The sequence below is a fragment of the Gossypium raimondii genome, chromosome 10 (genome assembly GCF_025698545.1).
Source record: "Gossypium raimondii isolate GPD5lz chromosome 10, ASM2569854v1, whole genome shotgun sequence".
NCBI classification, from domain to species: domain Eukaryota; kingdom Viridiplantae; phylum Streptophyta; class Magnoliopsida; order Malvales; family Malvaceae; genus Gossypium; species Gossypium raimondii.
Genome location: NC_068574.1, coordinates 58,501,278 through 58,527,616, shown reverse-complemented (window position 1 = coordinate 58,527,616; position 26,339 = coordinate 58,501,278). Strand labels below are relative to the sequence as shown.

At 32.3% G+C, this 26,339-nt stretch overlaps 2 protein-coding genes and 1 pseudogene across 2 annotated transcripts; all 3 read right to left on the bottom strand.

The window, feature by feature from the left end:
- Window positions 1–7,352: 7,352 nt before the first annotated feature.
- LOC105776868 (probable LRR receptor-like serine/threonine-protein kinase At3g47570) lies at window positions 7,353–11,633 on the bottom strand (annotated as a pseudogene).
- A 707-nt stretch (window positions 11,634–12,340) lies between these two features.
- Window positions 12,341–14,427, bottom strand: LOC128034023 (LRR receptor-like serine/threonine-protein kinase EFR). Its single transcript, XM_052622550.1, has 3 exons — window positions 13,608–14,427; window positions 13,387–13,499; window positions 12,341–12,397 (listed from the first exon to the last, which is right to left on the bottom strand). The coding sequence occupies exons 1-3, from the start codon at window positions 14,425–14,427 to the stop codon at window positions 12,341–12,343; spliced, it is 990 nt and encodes a 329-aa protein (XP_052478510.1).
- A 7,952-nt stretch (window positions 14,428–22,379) lies between these two features.
- Window positions 22,380–26,083, bottom strand: LOC105777191 (probable LRR receptor-like serine/threonine-protein kinase At3g47570). The gene is made up of 3 exons (XM_052622335.1): window positions 23,347–26,083; window positions 22,783–23,214; window positions 22,380–22,663 (listed from the first exon to the last, which is right to left on the bottom strand). The coding sequence occupies exons 1-3, from the start codon at window positions 26,051–26,053 to the stop codon at window positions 22,656–22,658; spliced, it is 3,147 nt and encodes a 1,048-aa protein (XP_052478295.1). The 5' UTR covers window positions 26,054–26,083; the 3' UTR covers window positions 22,380–22,655.
- Window positions 26,084–26,339: the final 256 nt, after the last annotated feature.

Genomic DNA, 26,339 nt, shown 5'->3' with positions numbered 1-26,339 from the left:
TAGAAAAGAAAATAAATAAAATAAAAATTGAGATTTTATTAAAAGGAAATATGAGAAGAACAAAAGCCTACACTTTTTGGGAGAAAGTGTTTTCAGAAAAATATATGGGATCCCCTTTTGAGTCACTTCACCCCCTATTTATAGTGTTAGGGGAGATAGTCTAATCCTACTTAAATTCCTAAAAGATAAATACATTTAATTGAAGATAAATAAAGATAAAATAAAATCCTAAAAATAATCCTTAATAATTATCTCAATATTAATTATCCTAATATAATTAAAATAGAGTTTAATAGAATAAAATCTCTTATTTTTGCATTTCAACCCTTGTGTCCTCCATGCTTGCACCTTTGGCACCAACTTTTCCTTGTGTCGCACATTGGCCCATTTTATCTCTAAATTCACGCTTTTGGCCCTTAATTTTAATTTTGCCTCAAATTTAGTCCCTATGAGATAAAAGATCATAAATAGCTCAAATTAGCAGGATCATACTCAGAATAAATACATAATTAATACATAAAAATACGTTATTCTAGAGTGTTATCAACTGCTAAATCCGAATATGATGGAGGTAGTAAAAAAAGAAGTAATCAAGCTTCTGGACCCTGATGTAATTTACCCTATTTCTGACAGTAGGTGGGTAAGTCCGGCTTAAGTCGTGCCCAAGAAAACGGCCGTGACAGTAACGAAAAATGCTGAAGGTGACTTGGTACCTACCCGAGTACAAAATGGGTGGCGCGTTGCATTGATTACAGGAAGTTGAACTCATACACTAGAAAAGATCATTTCCCTCTTGCTTTTATAGATCAAATGCTTGAAAGATTAGCCGGAAAAACTCACTTTTGTTGTCTTGATGGATACTCAGATTTCTTTCAAATTCCAGTCACATCGGAGGACCAAGAAAAGACCACTTTTACATGCCCATTCGGTACATTTGCGTACAGAAGGATGCCATTCGGTCTTTACAATGCGCCGGCCACCTTCCAAAGATGCATGATAAGTATATTTTCTGAATATGTAGAAAAAATTATTGAAGTCTTTATGGATGATTTTACTGTATATGGGAGTTGTTTTGATGAATGCCTTAAAAACCTAACGATAATTCTGATTAGGTGCATAGAATTTAATCTTGTCTTGAATTATGAAAAGTGTCATTTTATGGTAGACAAGGGTTTAATTCTGGGTCATGTTGTTTCATCTAAAGGAATTGAGGTCGATAAGGCCAAAATTGATATTATAAATTCTTTGCCTTATCCCTCCACTGTGAGGGAAATTCGTTCTTTCCTTGGCCATGCAGGGTTTTACAGGCGCTTCATAAAAAACTTCTCGAAGGTAGCTGAATCACTGTGTGAGTTGTTGCAGAAGGATAAGAAATTTGAGTTTGGCCCAAAATGTAAGGAGGCATTTGATACACTCAAGCAAAAGTTAGTCTCCGCTCCTATAGTGCAACCACCTGATTGGAATGAAATTATGTGCGATGCCAGCGAGTGCAGTGTAGGAGCCGTGTTGGGGCAAAGGATAGACAAAGAATCACATGTCATATGTTATGCCTCAAAAACCCTAGATGCTGCGCAGAGCAACTACACCACTACGGAAAAAGAACTCTTAGCCATTGTATTTACTTTAGATAAATTTTGACCTTATTTATTGAGATCTAAAGTAATTATTTTTTCTGATCATGCAGCACTCAGGTACTTGATTGTGAAGAAGGAAGCAAAACCGAGGCTCATTAGGTGGATTTTACTGCTCCAAGAATTTGACATCGAGATTCGAGACAAAAGGGGATGCGAGAATTTAGTGGCTGACCACTTAAACAGAATAAAAGTACCTTTTGACGACATTCCTATTAAGGAAGAATTCCCTGATGAGAGCCTATCTTCAACCGAGGTACGTCTCCCATGGTATGCCGATATAGTAAACTTTCTAGCCACAGGATCATTACCCACTGAGTTAGCACGTTCTGTAAGGGACAAGCTTAGACGCGACGCTCGATATTACATTTGGGATGACCCATGCTTGTGGAAACACTGTTCAGACCAGATAATACGAAGATGTGTTCTAGAAACTGAGGTAACTTCTATCCTTAATTTTTGTCATGCTGAAGCTTACGGAGGTCACTTTGGCCCTAAGCGGACCGCTCATAAGGTGTTAGGATGTGGGCTATATTGGCCCACAATTTTTCGAGACGCATATAACTTCTGTAAGTCTTGCGATAGGTGCCAACATACAGGTAACATCACTAAACGAAATCAAATGCCCCTTTCCCCGATTCATGTATGCGAAATCTTTGATGTATGTGGCATCGATTTCATGGGCCCATTTATTTCTTCATTTGGTAATTTATATATAATTCTTGCAGTAGACTATGTTTCTAAGTGGATAGAAGCAAAGCCTACTCACAATGATAATGTCAAAACTGCTATGAAGTTTTTAAAGCGAACTATTTTTTCCAGGTTTGGCACACCTCGAGCCCTAATTAGTGATCGTGGCACCCACTTTTATAATAAGGTCATGGAGGCATTGTTGGCAAAATACGGAGTCCACCATCGTATAGCTACGGCTTACCATCCCCAAACGAACGGTCAAGCTGAGGTCTCAAACAGGGAAATCAAGACTATTTTAGAGAAAATAGTTCATCCTAACCGAAAGGATTGGAGCCTTCGGCTAAATGACGCACTTTGGGCCTATCGAACTGTGTATAAGGGATCGATTGGTATGACCCCGTATCGACTTATTTTTGGTAAAGCTTGCCACATTCCTATCGAATTGGAGCATAAAGCCTATTGGGTTGTTCGACAGTGTAACATGGAGTTAGAACCCGCAGGAAAGGCAAGGAAATTAGACATCCAAGAGTTAAAAGAAATTCACAATGATGCCTATGAAAATGCTCACATTTATAAAGACAAAACAAAGTTGTTTCACGATAAGAGAATAGCTCAGAAGCATTTTTCGATAGGACAAAAAGTTTTACTTTATAATTCCGTGTTAAAGTTATTCCCAGGTAAGCTTCGATCACGATGGCAAGGACCTTTTATTGTTACTCAAGTGTTCACACATGGAGCGACTGAAATAGAGAGTGAAGAATCTGGAAAGCGGTTCGTAGTCAATGGCCAGCGGTTGAAGTCATTTTATGAGAATTTTCAAGCTCACACGGTTGAGAAAATCCATTTGGAACCACCATAGAACCAATAACGGCGTCGAGCTAACGACGTTAAACAAGCGCTTGTTGGGAGGCAACCCAATTTTTATTTTATTTTTTATTTTTCTTTATTTTCTTTATTACTTTATTTTCTTTTATTTACTTATTTGGATATTAATAAATTTTTCTTCTTTTGCTTAGATAAAACAGAGCGAAAATGCAAAGAAAACCGTTGAGCAACGCTTAAAGCGCATTGAGGCCTGACTTGAAACTTTTGGCCAGCAACTTACCAAGCTCATTGCCATCATTTGTGATCGACAGTAACAACACGAGGAGTTTTTCTAAACTTTTCTACCTATTTATTTCTTTTTGTCCACATCGAGGACAATGTGCTTTAAGTAGGGAGGAGGTACTCTTCGTTATCACTATCATTTTCTGTTGTGATTTTGGTTGTTGCTGTGATTATTTTTGGCTGGTGTTGCTGCTTGAGGTTCCATTTTGTCCATATTTTTTTTAGAATCTCCTGCCGCTTTTCATGCCCAAGATTTTTACCAAGAATTGCATACTGTTTGACCTACAAGCATGATTCTTATTTTCTAAGAAAATTACGAATTTTCCATAATTGATATCATCTCCACTGTTTTATTCTTATTGGACTAAAAATAATTGTGATTTATAAAGTTAACTTTATCTTGCTTTTCGTAAAATTGATCAAGTTTAAATACAAAGTGGACACTTAATATGTTTGCATGCTAAAATATGTTGATGACTATTAAGGTAATTACTGAAACTTATTTTTGACACTTGATTATTATTATTTCTCTAAAGTCCTCATAAAAAAAAGTTATTATTAAAATGTCATTTAATGTTTCCGTGGTTATGAGTGCAACTTAAAAACGTTACTGACTGAGTAACCGGGGTAGGGTGCTTGGGTTGTCATCCTATTTCGCGTCAAAAGGTTGTGTGACGTGTTAGGTAAAACTCCGCTAACCGGAATTAATTTTTAAGAACATGTTGGGCTGAGTAACCGGGGTGGGGTATGCTTGGCTGTCATCTCTCTTCGCGTCAAAAGGTTTGATGTGTTCTTAAGAAAAATTATAATAAATTAGGAGTTTGTCAATGAGTAACCGGGGTGGGGTGCTTGGCTGTCATCTCTCTTCGCGTCAAAAGGTTCAGTATATTCCTAAAGCATAAAAAAAGAGAAAAAAATAATAATTTGGGGACTAAAGGAGGAAACAAATAGAGTGTCTTGGTAGGTTTGGTAATTTACCTAATTTTCATTAAATAATTCAAGTTGATTCTAATTTTTGTGTGTATTAATTGGAAAACTTTTTCTGTTTTACTTAAAGCAAGCTTAGAGTTCACTTTATTTTTCATATGCATTTTTGATTGATTTTTATAAAACTTTGGAGTTTTATTTCTTTTATGGCAGAATCTAATTTTTACAGTAGATAGGAACCATACTTGAGGGCAAGCATGGGCTAAGTAGGGGGATTTGATAACACTCTAGAATAACGTATTTTTATGTATTAATTATGTATTTATTCTGAGTATGATCCTGCTAATTTGAGCTATTTATGATCTTTTATCTCATAGGGGCTAAATTTGAGGCAAAAGTAAAATTAAGGGCCAAAAGCGTGAATTTAGAGATAAAATGGGCCAATGTGCGACACAAGGAAAAGTTGGTGCCAAAGGTGCAAGCATGGAGGACACAAGGGTTGAAATGCAAAAATAAGAGATTTTATTCTATTAAACTCTATTTTAATTATATTAGGATAATTAATATTGAGATAATTATTAAGGATTATTTTTAGGATTTTATTTTATCTTTATTTATCTTCAATTAAATGTATTTATCTTTTAGGAATTTAAGTAGGATTAGACTATCTCCCCTAACACTATAAATAGGGGGTGAAGTGACTCAAAAGGGGATCCCATATATTTTTCTGAAAACACTCTCTCCCAAAAAGTGTAGGCTTTTGTTCTTCTCATATTTCTTTTTAATAAAATCTCAATTTTTATTTTATTTATTTTCTTTTCTATCACAACCATGAGCCACTAAACCCATCTAGCTGAAGGTTGTCAAAAATCCCCAAAAGGGTTCATGAGGCTTAGAATCTATACTTAGGCTCCTCGCTGAGTATTCATCGTTTCTCCCCACTACGGGGTTGACGCTTCCGTTCAAGTCCCTTAAGAAGTAAGCTTTTCAACGTATGCAAAGGCGGTCGTTTTGTATGTTTTGGGAAGGTTGCACAGTCAGTTCGTTAGCTTACTGCATCAGAGGTTGGCGAGCCCAAGAGACAAAATGGCGTGGGATTCGCCATTGAGAAGCGTTGATCTAGCATAAGACGATCCCACAAAAGCGATTGTTGGCTAGAGTCAGGTTCCACCAAATCGTAAGTCTAAATCCTTGGAGCTGGTGGTCGTAGGCGTCCTCTTCCACTATAACTGGCTTATTCGGTTTGGGAAGGATCATCTAAAAGCCGACGATTGAACCCAAGGCGGAACGAGACAACTGGAGGCTGGAATCTCCCATAAGAATTTCCTTTCTCTCAATTCTATTTTTAATTTCTCTAATTTTCGATTCAATATTCTTAAATTTCTTTTATTTTATTTTTCGTTTTCAAATCCAAACATTTAATTCTGTTATTTTTTTATTTTATTTTTTTTAGGCACGCAAGTTTTCTTGGGCAAGATTCTGTTTGGGATTTCACGGAATAAGATATTTTGCAAGTCCAGTCCTTAAGGATTTGACCCTACTTCCCTTTTACTATTCTTTTTCATTATTTATTAGGGATATGATATTTTTGGTGCTTTCAACGACCGCATCAAATTTGGATGTCACTTCTCCACTGCAAGCTGAGCGTTGTTGATCATATCTGGTCGACTCTCATTAGCTTGGAACGAGGGTATCGCAAAGTACTACTCGAAACTGATAATATGCAAGCAGCTCATATGCTTAATAGTAGTGATGAAGATGATAATAGCATTGCTCTAGTACGCATCATCAGGAAGTTACAAGATCGTCAATGGGACTTCAGCACTGAGTATGCTTACAAGGAGAGATATGTTGCTGTAGACAACTAGGCACATATGAGATCTGTTCCTTATTACGATTTATGCTTCCTTCGTGAAGAACGTGATGATTACATAGTAAACAAGTATCTTAGATTAAGAAATAAAATTATTTTGGGAATAAAATTTTATAACTACCTTAGTTTAGGGAAAAGAAAAACTCATTAAATATTAATTACTATCAACACTTTAAATGGTTGGAAAGAAAAAATATGAAAAACAAATCCTAATTGCTTTTATAGATTTTTTATTGGAAGTATTTAGGATTTACTCCATGAGAAAAAGGGTAAACTATACAAATAGTCACTCAATTTTCATAAATATTCATTTTAAGCACCAAATAAAAGTTTGCATTTTAGGCTCCAAAGTTAAGATTTGTTTTTGTTTTGGTCACTATGGGTATAAGGAGTAATGAAAATCCAAGTTGGCATTCCAATTAATTTTTTTAATTTTCCACGTAATTAATAAATATAATTTATAATTTTCACCCAATTTAAAAAATTTCCAGTTAGGCATTTGTTTTCACCCATCTATGGAATGTCAGCTTGGACCCTATCCATAGTGATAAAAATGAAATCAGATCCAAATTTTGGTTCCTAAAATGTAAACATTTTATTTTGAATTTTGGATGACTACATGTGATATAAGCTCATGCTAAAGAGATAAAGATGAGAGAAAATAAATCATTATCATAATTATATTTTCTAATTTCTAGGTTTCTTTTATTTTTGAAGCATCATCATGAAAATGATTTAAAAAAAAAATAGAAGATATCAAATTGAATCTATCATTAAACACCCTCTAACTTATGCCAATATGATTTAAACACATTTAATTAAAGTTCTAGAGTTGAGTTTTGAATACTTATTTTTCAAAATTATTATTCTTTTGAAGTTTTGGATATTTTATTCTTATAAATATGATCATAATTAATTTAAAATAAGGTTAAATATAACATTAATATTTAAATTTGTTCACTTCTCCCAAATTAGTAATTATGATTTTTTTTATTCAAATTGATACTTCAACTTTTTTTCCTTCCACTATTTTAGCATCTAAATATAACTGCGTTAATTTTTACTAACATATATACCAGTAAATACCAGTGTAACTAACGGTGTCGGATAAGTTGTTACATTTACGACTTTCCGAAGATCCATCTACCAAAAAATTCTGACAGTTTTTTCTCTTCAAGCTTTACCCCATGGAAACCATGAAATTTCAAGCCCCTCAGTATGAGTTTGTCCTCGGTTGGTATTCCATTTCCAATACCTTCCATCCTTGTCACCTCCAATACCCGAACTCGACAGTTCAACACAATCTGACACTGGACACGAATCAGATCTGGCGAAACTGAATGGAAAAGATCAAAAGGAGGATAGACAAAGGAAAAGAAAATAAAAAATGATGGCGAAATCCCCCAACGGTCATCTGCAGTAACAGAGAAGAAGATGTACTCGTGACTTTACTTTTAGTTCCTAGGGTTTTGTTTTCTGGGTACAAAACTTTTTTGAGCATTTAATTTTTTTGGTTGTTGAAGAAGACATTTTTGCTTTTCTTCCCTCAAAAGATGTCTTATGAATAGATAAAATGAAAGAGTTGTTGAAAGGGAAAAAAAAAAAAAACGAAAGAGATAGAAGTGAGGTAGAAGATGATGGTGACAGGAATAATATTTAAAGAAAAAATGAAAGAAAAAAAAAATTAAAACAACAATTTTTCAAGAAAAATGAAAGGAAAAAATACTTCGTTTGGTTTGCAGCCAAAGAGGATGACAGGTGACAGCACGTAAATGGCTAGTACTGCCACATGAACAAAAAATTGACACCTTTAAGTTCAAGTACTAAACTAGTGGACGAAAAAAAGATTTGAGTACCAATTAGAGACAAAAAAAAAATTATAGGTACCAATATGGGAGAAATATATAATTTTGAGTACTAATTTTATATTTAACTTAAAATATATCTGGTAATTATTTAATTATCTTTATTTGAAAAAAATATAGACATATAATAATTTTACTTTGATTTTTAAAATAAAAACTCCTCGATAATAAAAAATTATACATCTATATTTATCGAATCAAATTTAATACTTTCGAGCAAAAATAAATTACTAGTGTTTGTTTGTTGTAAATTAAGTTGCAATTAAATAAACAACTAAAAGAGCAAATTAGCAAAGATGGAGACAAGAATTAGTTATGTAATTTGAAAATCTTTTCTACATTTTCGTGCTTTGCCTAATGATTTACTCGTTGAAAGTTTAGTTACAAATTAAATATGCTTATAAGTATTTTACACAAAAACAAATTTCCATAAAAAAATAGAATAAGTGCTCTCTCTAATTCGTACATAAACACATTAACAGATCTTTTTATGTAGGTAAAAGTTTACACATCGATGTCGTTTAGTTGCAAAGCGAGTTGCAATTGATGATGCAACTAGCATTAATTATTATTAATTTATGCATCCAAAGTCTTAATGACATACCATCAAGATATTGGCCCAAGTGATAGTAACTTGTATGTAGGTATGATGTATTTACATTTTGCCTAACCAAAATAAATAAATTCTTGTTAAAATTATCTTTTGGTTCAAGTGTTGGTTGTTAAAATTGTTTGTTTTAATAATACAAGAAACTTGGAATAAGATTTTATCATGTTTCCACGGCCAGGTCTTGTTAAAATTTTAGGTCCGTTTGTTAAGCTCAACCTAAAATATGAGTCTAAATTTTTACTCAAGTTCGGTCCGGATAAAAATACTAAAAGTTAAGTTTAATTCGGCTCGCCCAAATTAATTTTTATATTATTTTTATATAAAATAATTTTAAAAATATAATACATAAAAATACTAAAATGTTAAAATAAATGTTTTCCGATAAATTGGAAATTGATTAAAATTATTTATATCTAAATAACACTAAGACATGTGTAAATGCCTCTAAAATAGTAACAAAATTAACAATATCCAAATAATAATAACATAATAATAGTAATATAATAGTAAAATAGTAGCAAAACAACAAGAAAACAAAAAAGAAAATAGCATCAAAACAATAATAAAACAACAAAAAAATAACATTTTTTTACCTTTTTGCTAATTCGGGCTGGGTTGGGCTCAAGGACCAAAAAGCTTCACTTGAGGCTCGACCGATTTTTTAAACAGGACCATATTTCTTGCTCAAACATATTTTCGAACTTATATTTTTACCCAAACTATCCCACTTTTTAGGCGGGCTTTTAGGCTACACCCAACCCGGCCCTTCTAGTCTGAATTCAGAAAATGAAAGGAGTAGTTGGCTTTTTTCTGGAATTTAACGATGTAGAGTAAATTTCAATTCCAAATACTATAGAACGAGATTATCAATTTCAATAGCATTACCGATGCAATAAGATGTAGAGTCAAAATCCAACATTGTTATTTAAAATCTGATTTGATGAAAATAAAGTAGCTTATAATGCAATGACGAAAACTAAATATTAATACAAATTATCAATGGAAATTTGGACAAATTCCACAACAATTCTCTTTTCTCAAAGCAAAATGTGAATAAAAGAGAACAACAAGCAGTTTCTTGGACCAGAGCCGACCAATTCATCCATATGACACCTTAGATACCTGAAACTTAAGAAACAACGATTTATCTTAACATAACATATCAACAGAAAAGTAGTGAAAATGCGACTTGAATGATGAAAGGATTAACTATGTTGTTAAGGTAAAAGACATTATTACCTGCTAATTGAGTAGCTTAAGTTTGAATCTCACGGTGTACTCGAGCTGGACGAAAAAGCTGATCTCTAATAGAACAAAGCTTGGTAACAATATCACTCATGTCCATCCGTTCACTCGGTGATTGAGCCGAACAAGTGAGTCCTGTTTCAAATATCAAATTCAAGCACTGAAGATGTCTGTCATTTCCCAAGCTGTTTTCATTGAGAGTGATGTCTATGATTGTTCCTCCTCTGACACTCTCCTGAAGAAGAATAGGATCTATAATCTCAATCACTCGATTGGCTAGAGCTGCCTTAACATGTTTGTGAAGACTTAAACCTTCTTTGAATCTTTCATCAGTAGGCCTCTTCCCTGTAAACATCTCTAGCAAGAGGATGCCATAGCTATACACATCGCCTTTCGTTGACAAGTCGCTTCCTATACCATACTCTACCATAATCCATCACAAACTAAATAGAAATATAATTGCAGAGAGAAACACTCTAAATATTAAAAAAATAAAAACTGCTTTTAAGATGTATGGTTTTCTTTTAAATAATGGAAGAAACAAATACAATGTAATTACCTGGTGGAGCATAGCCAATAGTTCCTCTTAATCCAAGGGAACTTGATTGATTGGAAGAATAGTTCAGCCTGTCTGCAGAAAGGATTTTTGCTAAGCCAAAGTCACCTATATGTCCAACCATTTCCCCATCAAGCAGAATATTGCTTGGCTTCAAGTCACAATGAATGATCGATGTTTCACAATGATGGTGCAAATATTGTAGTGCATGAGCAACATCTATGGCCATATTAACTCTTTGGAAGAAGTTCAGGTTTCCTGTCATCTCCGATTCATTCATGCTTACATATGGATGCAACCAGTCCTCCAAGCTTCCATTTTCCATAAACTCATAAACCAAGGCTTTAAAATAATTGCGTTGATTATCGAACACCTGAAATGGCTGTTAATACCTTGACAAGATTTCGAAGTCGAATGTTCTTCAAGGCCTCGCATTCAGTGAAGAAACTCTTGGAAGCTCTATGATGTAGAAGATTAAGCACCTTCACTGCAATAGCTACTCCACTCTCTTCAAGAATTCCTTTGTATACAGAACCAAAACTTCCAGAACCAACCAAATTCTCCATGCAGAATCCGTTAGTTGCCCTTAGGATGCTTTGGTATGATAATTGTAAAAGTGAATGTTCTGCACAAGTTGTTGGTTTCTGTTCTTTCTTCTTTCTAAACCACAAGATGAGGAGACAAGTGAAAACCAAAGTCACTCATAAAATCACAACAATAATTGCAATTTTCAATTTAGCAGAAGCTTTTGATGATGTTTTGGAGTTACATCTTGACAAGTGTAATTCAAGGATGCCTCCACAAAGCTTATTGTTTCCCTCAACAAATATGGCACTGGTATTCTTGAACACTCCTTCACTTGGTATAACTCCTTCAAAATTGTTGAAAGAGAGATTTAAATACTTCAATGCCCCAAACCTCACAAGAAATTCTGGAATCCCACCTGAAAGATTATTGTTGGATACATCCAATGCCCCAAGACCCCTCAATGAACTCAAAGATAGAGGAATGGGCCCTTCAAATAAATTGCCCTCCAAATACAGCTCCACCAGACTTACACAACTACCAAGGTTGTTTGGAATCAAACCAGATAACCTGTTGTGAGAAACATCAAGTAGGCCTAAATTTTTCAGTTTTTCTACTTCAACAGGAAGCTCACCGGTCAAAGAGTTTGACGATAAGTTTAGTACAATGGACAATGAAGATAGGCCTAGTATTTCGGGGGGTATTGTTCCACTAAGATTATTATTAGAAAGACCCAATGAAAGCAAATTTTGGCACTTACCTAGATTCGAAGGAATGTTGCCTTGAATATTGTTAATATCTAAAATAAGTTTGGTTAACTCTGTTAGATTTCCAATAGAATGGGGAATAGTCCCAGAGAGAAAATTACTTAAAGCGTAAAATATATTTAGCTTCCAAAGCCTTCCAATATCAAAGGGAATGGATCCTAATAGTTGATTATGCCCTACGTCTAGCACCTCCAAATTGATGAGATTTCCAATCTCATCTGGGATTTTTCCCAAAATATTGTTTCCACCCATGTTTAAACCCCGAAGGTTGCTAGAAAAATTGCTAATGCATTCAGGAAATTCCCCTCCAAAATTATTTTTGACTATAGATAGGTATTCTAGTTTGGTTTTATTGACTAATGTGCAAAGAAAGTTCAAGTCACCTTTTCTCCCATGCCCGAAATGGTTTATTCCTAGTTCAAGATCAAACAAATTATCCAACTTTTCTAATGACGGTACATTTCCATCGAGCATGTTATTATTAAAATCAAGAAAATATACTTTTCTATTTCCAAAGTCATTATTGATAGCTGATGGATAATCAGATTTGTCGCTTCTTTCTAGTTGTTGGGTCAATACCCTTGAAGAAATGCCATCTCTGGAGCAATGAGTAAAGCATAAGCTTATGAAATTCCGTTCCTCTGGGACTGGGCATCAAACCTATGGTGCTCTAATTTTGTAGAAAAGTTAGTAATATTATATTTGATTATATGTATTTGTGTTTAGGGTGATTGTTAGACACAAATTTATGTTCGGAATGAATATGCTTAGATGTAAATGAGATATTTGTGCTTGTAAACTATTCGGTTTAGATTAAAAGAACACATTTGACACAATTATTATTAAGTCCATCTTAAACTTGAAACTTAAGGTATGGAATGACTCGATTTTTTGTGTCTTAATATTTTAGTAGTTTAAAAATTTAAAACAAGTCTAATCAAACGAGTTACTATGGTTCAATCATTACGTTAAACCAAGCTTGAATTTTAGAAATTAATTCCAATTTAGCTCGAGCCGAATTTTGAGCCAAGCTTCAGCTTCTTATGTCTTTAACTTTGCATTACACCTTTAAACATGTTTTAATTTTTTAGAAATAGTGAAATCAAGAGCTGCAAAAGGGCAAACGCAAAAGATATGAAAATCACGGAGATATGGAAAATATAATTATAGAATTATATTTACTAAATATAATAGAATACGTTTAATATATGCTTAGTATACATATTCATAATATTTTTTGAGCAATAATTTGAAAAATAAATTTAAGCTATTAAAATTCCCTCTTCAAATTATCTAAATATTTTGATATATTTACCAAAACAAGTAAATTCAATGTTAAAACTTTGAAAACTAACTAGTTTGTTCTTGTCTGAAAATCTATTGATGTCAACATATCTTAACATAAAAGATGGAAATTGTTACTAGGAAAACTAGTTTTGTTGATGCTGAAAGAATGTGACAAAGTCCTTTTGTTGGAAATAAAGCATTGTAACTTATGTCTCAAAGAAAATCATTCATTTTTACTGTTAAAAAATTAGTAAGGCCGACAAAATAACTAGACAATTACACATGCCGTGCCATGTGTACCTCATTTTGGCGTACAGAATCAATTTTGATTTTCTTGTTTCTATAAAATTTTGTTTTGCGTTTTGCGTCTGGGACTGGGTACCAAATAAAGCTTAGACAAGAAAAATCCTCATCTAAATCAAACAATGTTAAGCAATAAACTTGATAATAAATTTGGTTTTCCCTTACGGAAAAGAACTCAACATATGGCATAGTGATTTCTAAGTCAGAATGAAGAGTACCTTGAATCTTGTTGCCACCGATATCAAAGACTCTAATACTAGACAGATTGAACATTCCGACAGGGACAATACCGAAGATTGCATTTCCGCCTATGGAGAAAAATGAAAGATTTGTCAGTCGTACCAGAGTTTCAGGTATATTCCCAGTTAATCCATTTAACGCCAAATGAAGTTCCTTCAAAGATGACAAGTTCCCCAAGGAAGGAGGGATACTCCCTGTCAAACTGTTATTGTAAAATCTCAAGTGTATCAGGTTTGACAAGAGACCCAACGAAGCCGGTATTTCTCCCTTTAGTTGGTTGCTTCTCATATGAACGAAAGTAAGCATAGAACAAGCGGATAAATTGGAAGGAATTTCACCACTGAGGGAGTTATTGGACAGTTCTAATGTTTCCAACCTTCTTAAACGACCAAATTCTTGAGGAATCTGGTTGTAGAAGTTGTTGTTTGCAAGATTCAACCCCTTGAGAAAGCTCAAATTTCCAATATACGGTGATAAAGATCCTGAAAGTTTGAGGAATTGCAGTTCCAACTTGGTGACTCTTTGATGCTTGCGATCGCATGTAACACCACGCCACTGACAGAAGTGACTGGAACTATTCCAGGACTCCATAATCTTGAGCTGATCGCCAGTTATCTTGGCTTTGAACTGGAGTAAAGCAAGTTGATCAGTCACGTTTCCTCTAATTACAGGGCTTTTTGTTGCTAAACAAAGCATGTTAAGACCATGCAAGTTGCAGTATGAGAGAAGAATTATAACTTGAAGGTAAACAAGGAAAAAAGAGTTGGAAGCTTCAAAATACTTTTTGGGTAGCTCCATCAACATGAAACAATTCTTAATTGATGAAAATGATTCGTATTTGAGAGTGCAATATATAAGTAGTTTAGGAAGTATGATATTCTCCTATGTGAGTTGGTTCAAGTATGTTTTTATTTCTCAAATGCTTGACAACTGTAATCAATCAATGTTTAGGATTGCCAACCTAATGGAAACGTCTCATATTGCCCCAATCACTAATTTCAGCTTCCAAAAAGCTTGAGTCCTGAGATGATTTTATACATTCGATTTTATTATCAATATCTTTATATTTCATTTTAATTATGGTGGTCAGCATTGTATAGTAGGCTTATTGGTTTTGTCTGGGTATGTTTTGTTATCAATATTTTTGGTGTATAATTTTGAATTTATTCATATTTTTTAATATTTCTACATAAACATGTATATTTATAGTTTAAATTATAGTTTTTTGATTAATTATATATAGGTTTAAATGTTTTAACATATATATTTATAGGAAATTATTGGTACATTGGCAGTGGAGTTTTTACACTCTACAAGTAGTGTTAGGGGTTGACAAGTGTCCTGGACAAAGCTATATATTTATATTTTATAAAAATAAAGAGACATGTCGATTTTTCAAGGGCACTCGTGAAATAATAAAAAATACACTATCAGTATACCAAATGCAAACTCATATACTTATACTCTAATTGTATTTTGATAATGAATTATATATTATTTTGGTGAAAATAATAAATTATATATTATATATACAAGCAAATATATCTCAATTACATCCATATGAATATATTTATATGTAAATACACTATCATATACCAAATTAGACTTGTTCATGGGTCTGGCTACTTGCCCAAGCCCAAAGGCTCACTCGAAATTCGACAGGGTTTGGGCAAAAAAATTAGGCTCGAAAAATGAACTTGGGCAAAAATATTAGACCTGTTTAAAATATGGGTTGAGCTTGGACTTGGGCCTGGGCCAAACCTTCAAGGCCCGAGCCCTTGAGCTCGGCCTGACCCGACCCATTTTTAAATTTATAATAAATTATATTATGTTATTTTTATATATTATGTAATTTAGAACACACTAAAAAAATAAAATTATACTAATAAACATTAGAATAACGTTAAGATGACTATATAAAAAAATTTATTAAATAAAAATGTATAAAATTATTAAATATTAAAATAAAATGAAATAAATATTTTTCTAAAAGAATTAAAATTAATATGGGCGGGTCTAAAATGGGCTTGGGTTAATCTTTTGCAAATGTGAGCGGGTTTGGCTAAAATTTTAGGCCAATATTTTGGGCCGGGTCAGACTTGGCCAAACATAAAGTATGTTAATATCATGTTTAGGCGTGACCTGAACTCGATTCGACCAGACTCATGAACACCTCTATACCTAATTCAAACCCTTATATTTATACTCTAATTTTAGTTTGATAATAAATTAGTATATATTGTTTTGGTCAAAACAATAAATTACATATTATATATTATATATACAAATAAATATATCTCAATTAGATTCATATGAATATATTTATAAATTTAAAATTATTAATTAGGTTGGATAATTTAATTTATTAACTATTAAATTTAAATGTAATTATAGGAAAACTAAATGGTTGAGATAAAAATTTGAAAGTTGGATTAAAATAAAAAATATCTTATAATTTGATATGTATTGATACACACCAATACTAATAGGTATTGATCAAAACATGTCGGAATACATTAAAGAATAAACTAAAATGGATTAAAATTTTAATCAAAATAGAACATAAATTACTTTGATAGCAATTGATGAGATTGCCTTGTGAATTGGTTCAAGTTTTCCGACTTTGGCGACTGATGACATTTACTAGCACTTTCCACATTTCACATCTATAAATCTATATATTCAGAAATCATTAGTTTCTAGTATATGAAAATGGCTGAGGATACTCTCAGCAGGGTCCAAAGCATGGATCCCCACATTGAAAATAATGGAACCCCAATTGACAATGGGTGTTTAATTTTTGAATAGGAAAATGGTCTTCCAATACTAAGAAGACATATTGGTAAGAACAAAAGAAAAAAAGGCATATAGATTGAAAGAACACAATTCAAAATTTCATCTAATATATTGACTATGATTGTCTAGATATATTCATGGAAGTTTAAATTGATCAGAAAGCTTAATCAAATTCAAAGCACGTAAAAATAAATATCCGTGTAATTAATTTGATAATGTGCTTAATTAACATATTTTTGCGGCTAATTTTAATTAGTTTTTGGACATGATGTTATTAAATTTGGTGTTTATTGCTCGATTTTTATAACTGTAATGCAAACTGAATGTGGAGAACAACTGAAAATACGGAATTACATTAAAAAAATTGGTCATAAAAGTAGTATTTTGACATACAAGATTTTTAAAATTTATGATTATTTTATTTTAATATTTTTATTTAAATGTTATTTATAAAGATATTTTATTAGGAATTTAGCTACCATTAGCTTTTATCTTTTATCCTTATTTTATTTAGGAAAATGTTTAATTTTATCTTAAAGAAGTGAAATAGGAGTAGGAAAACTTGCTATTTGATTAAGCTTTTACCCAAAATGTCTAATTATTTCACGTACAACCAAATAGAGAAGGAAAAGAATGAAAGAGCACTGGGTTATGGTGATCTAAATTTAGTAAAATTTTATTTTGATCATCAAAATAAAAAAAAATTAAATTTAACAATGTCGTTAAATAGTTTTATCTTTTAGCCACCTAATTTTAATAATATTTCAATTTGGTCACTTACCGTTGACTTGGCGAACGGCTATGTTACTGTATACTTGTTTAAGTCACAAATTTTTGATTTTGATCACTCATTACACTTTTTAGAATTATTTTTAATTTTTTTTGAGTACTTGTATAGATAATGCTCGACCTCTGTTTTCAGAGTCATAGGAATAAGAAGAGTAGCCCTGTTTTCTACCAAGGTTTTTCATTCTCTTCTTTGCTTCAATCGCTTAGCTGATGTAGTTCACTGTGTTCGTTGGTTGTTCTTCGCAAATTATCATGTTTGCAGTCCTGAGGATGATTCAGCACCCTTGAGTTTGCAATAACCGAGTCAAATTCAACAATTAACACAGCTTATCATACGCCTCGAGAGCCATTTTAATCGCCTTGAGTTATGCAAAAAGACACAGCAAGGACGTAGCCATGATCATTCCAAGACATTTTGGACATATTCAATAGCCATTGATTGACATATTCAATAACATTATTGATACAATAAAATCCAGAATAGAATAACAACATTGTTACTAAAGTCTGATTTGACGATGATCTAGTACCGGAAATACTCCATATTTATTCTCTTTTCTTTAAGCGGAATGTACCATATTCCAAACAAAAGAGAGTTAATTTGAGGAATCGAAGTTTCAACTTGGTGACTCTTGGGTGCTTGTGACCGCATGTAACGCCGATCCATTGACAGAAGTGAATGGAACTATTCAGGACTCCATAATCTTGAGTTGATCACCAGTTATCTAGGCATTGAACAGGTGTAAAGCTTTTTGGTGTTAAAAGAGGATAAAAAATAATAATAAATAAGGAGGGTTTAGGGTGAAATTTATCCTTTTAAAATCGGCGGCAGTGTTTTCCTTTTCTCAAATGCTTGACAACTGCAATCAATCAATGTTTAGGATTGCCCCGATGACTAACTACAGCTTCTAAAAAGCTCGAGTCGTGAGATGATTTTATACATTCAATTTTATTATCCATCTTCTCTTTTTTCATTTTAATGATAGTGATCAGTAAGCGTATTGGTTTTATTATCCTCTCTCTAGGAGAAATGATTGTATAAAACTGTTATTTTACGTTATCCTTATTCTTTTTCTTCCAATAGGAGAATGACAAATCAGATTTTTTTTCCTGATTTTTAGAATTTTTTTGTTGAATTTGAGTTTTTTAGGATAAAAAAGCTAAAAATTAATAGGAAAAATCTGATTTGTCATTCTCCTATTAGAAAGAGATAAGAATGACATGGAATCACAGTTTCATACAACCCCTTCTCTATTATCTAGTGAGTATGGTTTTGAATTTATCGATATTTTTAAGTAAATATATATTTATAGTTTAATTTTTATTTTTTATTAATTATATATACATTTACATGTTTTATATATTTCTAGAAAATTAATTGGTACATTGTCGAGGAGTTTTAGACTCTACAAATACAAGTATGATACGAGAGTATAGTAAAATATTAAAAAATAAATGTTAAAAATAAAGAGAAACATGTCAATTTTTAAGGTTAGTTGTGAAATAAATAAAAAAATACACTTTCAATGTACTGAATACAAACCCATATATTTATACTCTAATTATATCGTTTTGGTCAAAATAATAATTATATATTATATATACAAGCAAATATATCTCAATTACATTCATATGAATATATTTATATGTAAATATATAATCGTATAAATTGGTATGAATCGGTACATACTTGATACAAACCGATATAGATCGAAATATATCGGAACACATCGAAAAAATCAAAATCCATTAAAATTTTAATCGAAATAGAACATAAACTATTTGATATCGATTGGTGTTTAGATTGGTTTAATGAGATTGATTTGTAATTGACATTGCTTTGTCAATTGGTTCAAGTTTTCTGATTTTGAAAGTCATGTGGCTGCATGTAATTGACATTTGCATGAATATATTGACTATGATTGTATAGATATATTCATAAAATTTTGAATTGGTAAGAACAAGCTGCATCAAATTTAAAGTCCATAAAAATAAATACACGTGTAATTAAATTGATAATGCACTTAATTAATATATTTGTGATGGTTAATTTTAATTAATTTTTAGATATGATACTACTAATTTTGATGTTTATTATTCTTCCCTTGATTGCTTAACGTGAGCTTTGTTTAGTCCTCCAATGTTTACTTATTCTATCGTTTGAATTTAAATCTAAAAATTCAATAAATTTAGCCTTCAATATTTACAAGATTTGTCATTTGAGTCCTAATTATATAATATTATAAATATATTAAAAAATTTAAAAAGTAAATATAGATTATAAAAGCATAAAAAGTATAAAAATATTTTTAATATTTTTGTACCCAAAATGACTTTCAATAGTATCTTACTCTTTGTTCTTTTTTTCATTCAATTAATGAAGTTGAAAATAACAAATGCCATGACCTTGACCTACAACTCTTCAATGCTTGAGCTAGAAATGGTAAAAACATGAGAACACTAGAGCCTAAAATGGGCACTATCTAGATAGCAAAGAGTAAGGCTGTTATAGTTGGTGTCGTCAACCCAACCATTTTTTTGGATTTATAAATTTGTTAATTTTGAGTTTCTTTTTGGGGTTTAATGAGGCATTTGAGATGAACTAATGTAGCAAAAGAAAAAGAGAATTAAATTAAAAGATATTGAATAAAAAAATAATTTTAATTTTTGGGTTTTACACATGTTTGATTGATGAGAAAATGTAAATATAAATTATAAAAAAGTTAAATATAAATTAAAAAGTTTAAAATTAAATATAAATATATTTTGTAATTTTTAGACTTGGAACTAAAATGATAAAATTTGTAATCATTAAGAGCTAAATTTATTGAATTGTTTTTAGATTTAGGAACAAATTGATAGAATGTGTTAACATTGCAGGACCAAAATTGTTATTAGGCCAATAAAAAAATTCATGTTAGACATCTAGCTATTAGTAAGTTGACGGCAAGAGTGACTATAATATTTAATTTTGCAGAATAGGGTGACCAAAATAGAACGAACTGAATAATTTGATGACTATTGTTGTGTTAAAATTGAAATTTGCCAATATACCTTTTTTTTTGTACAAAGATTATTCGAACCCAGTCGATAGGCCACTATACTTTATTTAATTAATATTTGTCATTGTACTTTTAAACTAAATATAAATTTACCACTATAATTTAACTTTATTATCTAGTGGGTATAGTTTTGAGTTTATCGATATTTTTAAGTAAATATATATATATATATTTATAGTTTAATTTTAATTTTTATTAATTATATATACATTTACATGTTTTATATATTTATAAGAAATTATTTGGTACATTGTCAATGGAGTTTTAGACTCTACAAATGCAAGTATGCTAGGAGAGTATAGTAAAATATTTAAAAATAAATATTTAAAAATAAAGAGAAACATGTCAATTTTTAATGTTACTTGTGAAATAAAAATATATACACTTTCAAAGTACCAAATACAAACCCATATATTTATACTCTAATTTTAATTTGTTAATAAATTATATATCTTTTGGTCAAAATAATAATTATATATTATATATACAAGCAAATATATCTCTATTACATTCACAAGAATATATTTATATGTAAATATATAATCGTATAAACTGGTATGGACCGGTACATATTGGTACAAACTTGTATTGATCGAAATAAATCGAACACATCGGAAGAATCGAAATCCATTGAAATTTTAATCGAAATAGAACATAAAATACTTGATACTTAATTAACATATTTTTATTGTTAATTTTAATTATTTTAGATATGATGCTACTAATTTTAATGTTTATTACTCTTCCCTTAGTTGCTTAACGTGAGGTTTGTTTTATTGGCCTAATAATAAATTTAATCCTCCAATGTTTACATATTCTATCAATTTGAGTTTAAATCTAAAAATTAACAAATTTAGTCCTCAATATTTACAAGATTTTCATTTGAGTCCTAATTATATAATATTATAAAAATGTTAAAAATATATTAAAAATATTAAAAAGTAAATATTGATTGTAAAAGCATAAAAAGTATAAAAATATTTTTAAGATTTTTGTACCTAAAATGACTTCCAATAGTATCTTCCTTTTTGTTCTATTTTTCATTCAATTGATGAAGTTGGAAATAGCAAAGCATGCCATGACCTTGACCTACAATCTCTCTCCAATGTTTGAGTTAGAAATGGTGAAAACACGAGAACACTATAGCCTAAATATGGTACTATCTCTGAAGCAAAGAGTAAGGCCGTCGTAGTCGGTGTTATCAACCCAACCATTTTTCTAGATTTATAAATTTGTTAATTTTGAGTTTTTTTTTTGGGGTTTAATGAGGCATTTGAGATGTAGCAAAAGAAAAAGAGAATTAAATTAAAAGATATTGAATAAAAAATAATTTTAATTTTTGGGTTTTCCATTGATGAGAAAAAGTAAATAAGAATTATAAAAAGTTAAATATAAATTAAAAATTTTAAAAGTAAATATAAAAATATTTTTAAAAATATTTTGTAATTTTTAGACATGGAACTAAAATGATAAAATTTGTAAACATTGAGAGCTAAATTTATTGTTTTTTTTAGATTTAGAAACAAATTGATAGAATGTGTTAACAGTGCAGGACTTAAATTGTTATTAGGCCAATAAAAACTCCATGTTAGAAGTCTATTACTAAGTTGATTGCAAGAGTGAATATAATATTTAATTTCGCAAAGTTGGGTGACTAAAATAGAACAAGATGATTAAAATTAGCAATTCAAAATTAGCAATGGAAGAATGATAGGCTGAGCAAAAAAATGGAGGGATTACAGAATCAAGTTATTCCTATTTCTAGTGATTAAAATCAATGGTTTTTAATCTTTTTCATTCAACTATGAAATAGTCATTGAATTTAGTTCATAACAATATTTTTATTCTTTTTATTTGTTGGAAAAAAAAAGCAAAATTGAAGTAAAAATATGGGAAGTAACCCTTTTGAAACTTCTGTCAATACATATATGCAGTGGGTAGTGACCCGTGCTTGTATGTCAAGTCTTTTCTCTCCTTGTCAATGAGGGTTCTATATTTTTATAGTGGGTTGATTTTCATAATGGGTTTTTGCCGTTTGATGTCGATACATCGACACAACAGTTGAATTTGCTGTTCATTGAAAGAAAAGAAAAAGAACCGCTAGTCTTATTGTTCAAGACCTTTTGGGGATATAATACAAGATTATCAATTCCAACAGCATAAAGTTCCCATGAATAGCCATTGATTGACATGTTCAATAACATTATTGATACAATAAGATCCAGAACAACATTGTTACAAAAGTCTGATTTGAGGAGGATCTAGTACTGGAAAAACCCCATATTTATTCTCGTTTCTTTAAGTGGAATGTGAACAAAAGAAAAGAGAATAGCGAGCACTTTTCCGGACCTAAGCATCTCAAGTCATCCATACCACCCCTTAGATGCCTGCAACTTAAGAAACAAGGATTTACTTAAGCACATCATGTCATCAGAAAAGTAGCCGAAATGTGCCTTTAAGTGATGAAATGATCGAGTATTTTGCTAAGATAATAAGACATTATTACCTGTTGGTTTAGCATCATATGCAGTTCTAATCCCACGATACAATCGAGTTGGACGGAGAAGCTTGTCCCTAATAGAACAAAGCTTGGTAACAACATCACTCATGTCCATCCGTTCACTCGGTGATTCAGCAGAACAAGTGAGTCCTATTTTGAATATCGAATTCAAGCATTGAAGATATTTGTCGTTTCCCAGGTTGTTTTCATTAAGAGTGATGTCGCCTACTGTTCCTCCTCTGACACTCTCTTGAAGAAGAATGGGATCTATAATCTCAACCACTCGATTGGGCAAAGCAGCTTTGACAAAGTTGTGAAGACTTAAACCTTCTTTGAACCTTTCATTCGTTGGCCTTTTCCCTGTTAACATCTCTAACAAGAGGATGCCATAGCTATATACATCACCGTTTGTTGACAACTCGCTTCCCATGCCATATTCTATTATTAATTCGTCACAAAATACATATATAAATAATTGTAGTGGAAAACCTCTAAATATACAACAAGACTGCTTTTAGATGGATTTTTTTTTCTTTTAAATAATGAAAGAAATGAAAAAAGTGAACGTACCAGGTGGAGCATAGCCGATAGTTCCTCTTAATCCAAGGGAGCTCGATTCATTAGCAGAATAGTTAAGCTCATCTCCAGAAAGGATTTTTGCTAAGCCGAAGTCACTGATATGGCCAACCATTTCTTCATCGAGTAGAATATTGCTTGGCTTGAGGTCACAATGAATGATCGGCGTCTCACAACGATGGTGCAGATATTCCAGTGCATGAGCAACATCTACGGCCACATTAACTCTTTGAATGAAGTTTAGGTTTCTCATCGTCTCTGGTTCATTCATGCCAACAGATGAATGTAGCCAATCCTCCAAGCTTCCATTTTCCATGAACTCATAAACCAATGCTTTAAAATCATTGCCTTGATAATCGATACCTGAAATGGCTGTTAATACCTTGACAAGATTACGATGTCGAATGCTCTTCAAAGCCTCGCATTCAACCAAGAAACTCCTGGAAGCTCGATGATTCAGAAGATTAAGCACCTTTACTGCAATAACTGCTCCATTCGCTTCAAGAATTCCTTTGTATACAGATCCGAAACTTCCCAAACCAACCAAATTCTGAGGGGAGAATCCGTCTGTAGCCCTTAGGATGCTTTGGTATGATAACTGTAGAAGGGAATTTTCTGCGTGAGTTGTCGTTGGCTTCTTCTGTTTTTTCTTTCTAAACCAAATTATGAGCAGAATAGAGAATACTAAAGTCACTCCTGAAATCACAACAATTATTGTGATCTTCAATTTAAGGGAAGTTTTTGATGATGCTTTGGAGTTACATCTTGACAAGTGTAACTCAGGGATGCCTCCGCAAAGCTTATTATTTCCCTCAACAAATATAGCACTTGTATTCTTGAACACTCCTTCACTTGGTACCACTCCTTCAAAATTGTTGAAAGAGAGATTTAAGTACTTTAATGTCCCAAACCTCACAAGAAATTCTGGAATCCCACCAGAAAGATTATTGTTGGATGCATCGAATGCCTCAAGCCCCCTCAATGAACTCAAATATGGAGGAATTGGCCCTTCAAACAAATTGCCCTCCAAATACAGCTCGACCAGACTTACACAACTCCCAAGGTTGTTTGGAAGCAAACCAGATAACCTGTTGTGAGAAACATAAAGTTGGCCTAGATTTTTCAGTTTTTCTACTTCAACAGGAAGCTTACCAGTCAAAGAGTTTGACGATAGGCTTAGTAAAATGGACAAGGATGATAGTCCTAGTATTGCGGGGGGTATTGGCCCACTAAGATTATTATGAGAAAGATCCAGTAGAATCAAATTTTTGCAATTACCTAGACCTAAAGGAATGCTGCCCTGAAGATTGTTAAAATATAAAACGAGTTCGGTTAACTCTGTTAAATTTCCAATGGAGTGGGGAATAGTGCCAAAGAGATAATTACTGTGAGCGTAAAATATATTTAGCTTCCAAAGCCTCCCAATACCAAAGGGAATGGGTCCTAATAGTTGATTTTTTGCTAAGTCTAGCACCTCCAAATTGATGAGATTTCCAATCTCATCCGGGACTTTTCCCAAAATGTTGTTCCAACTCATCGATAAACCCTGAAGTGTGCTAGAAAAATTGCTAATGCATTTTGGAAATTCCCCTCCAAAATTATTTTCGGTTATAGATAGAAATCCTAGTTTTGTATTGTTGACTAAAGTGCAAAGAAAGTTCAAGTCACCTTCTCTCCCATGTCCCAAATGGTTTCCTCCTAGTTCAAGCCTAAACAAGTTATCCAACTTTTCTAATGAAGGTACATTTCCATCGAGCATGTTATCATAAAATTCAAGAACATCCAAATTCGGGGCACTGGATATTGAAAGTGGAATTTGCCCAGAGATTTGGTTATCCCCTACAGAAAAGAACTCAACATGAGGCATATTGATTTCTAAATCAGAATGAAGAGTACCTTCAATCCTGTTTGCACCAATATCAAAAATTCTAATATTGGAGAGATTGAACATTGGGACAGGAACAATACCAGAAATCGCATTTCCGAATATGGTGAAAAATGAAAGGTTTCTCAGTCGTCCAAAAGATTCAGGTATAATCCCACTTAATGCATTATACGTTAAACCAAGCCTCTCCAGCGATGACAAGTTCCCCAGTGAAGGTGGGATATTCCCTCTCAAACTATTGTTGAAAAAACCCAATACTTTTAGGTTTGACAAGAGACCCAGCAAAGCAGGTATTTCTCCCGTTAGCTGGTTGTTTGTCATATCAACAAATATAAGCTTAGAACAAGCAGATAAATTGGACGGAATTTCACCACTGATGGAGTTATTGGAGAGGTCTAATGTTTCCAGTCTTCTTAAACCACCGATTTCTTGAGGAATTTGGTTGTGGAAGCTGTTGGCCGCAAGATCCAACTCCCTGAGGAAGCTCAAATTTCCAATGTAGGGTGACAATGATCCAGAGAGTTTGAGGAATCGAAGTTTCAACTTGGTGACTCTTTGATGCTTGCGACCGCATGTAACACCGATCCATTGACAGAAGTGAATGGAGCTATTCCAGGACTCCATAATGTTGAGTTGATCACCAGTTATCTTGGCTTTGCACTGGAGTAAAGCTTGTTGATCAGTGTCATTTCCTCTAACTACAGGGCTTGCTGTTGCTAAACTAAGCAAGTTAAGACGCTGCAAGTTGAAGAATGAGAGAAGAATCACAAGGACAAAAGAGCTGGACGCTTGAAAATGCTTTTTTGATGGCTCCATCAACTTTAAAAAATTTGTTAATTGATAGGATTGATTTGTAATTGAGAGTGCGTGGCTCATCATCAAGAACCAGAGTGCAATATATAGTTTTAGAATAATGATATGATCGTATTCTATCACTGTCATGGGCCTGCTTTAGTTAAATGCGTCTACTTGGGGTTGGTCTTTATGGTCAATATATTTTCTACTCGTAGAAAAGAAAAGTACGATGTTTACCTAAAAGTATTCGTCAATTAGTTCAGACTTGTAAAAGTGATGTGGGTACCATTTGCATGAGCCTCCGTTC

Bases quoted from the DNA above. Each gene is read 5' to 3' on its own strand.
- LOC128034023 (XM_052622550.1), bottom strand. From the start codon at position 14,427: ATGGAGCTACCCAAAAAGTATTTTGAAGCTTCCAACTCTTTTTTCCTT. The intron at 13,500-13,607 runs GTACTCTTCATT...TGTTTGATTTAG, and splicing joins CGGTGGCAACAAGATTCAAG to ATGAGGATTTTTCTTGTCTA. The intron at 12,398-13,386 runs GTACACATGGCA...TCATTGCTCCAG, and splicing joins ATTCTGTACGCCAAAATGAG to AGATGGCATTTCTTCAAGGG.
- LOC105777191 (XM_052622335.1), bottom strand. From the start codon at position 26,053: ATGGAGCCATCAAAAAAGCATTTTCAAGCGTCCAGCTCTTTTGTCCTT. The intron at 23,215-23,346 runs GTACGTTCACTT...AATTAATAATAG, and splicing joins TATCGGCTATGCTCCACCTG to AATATGGCATGGGAAGCGAG.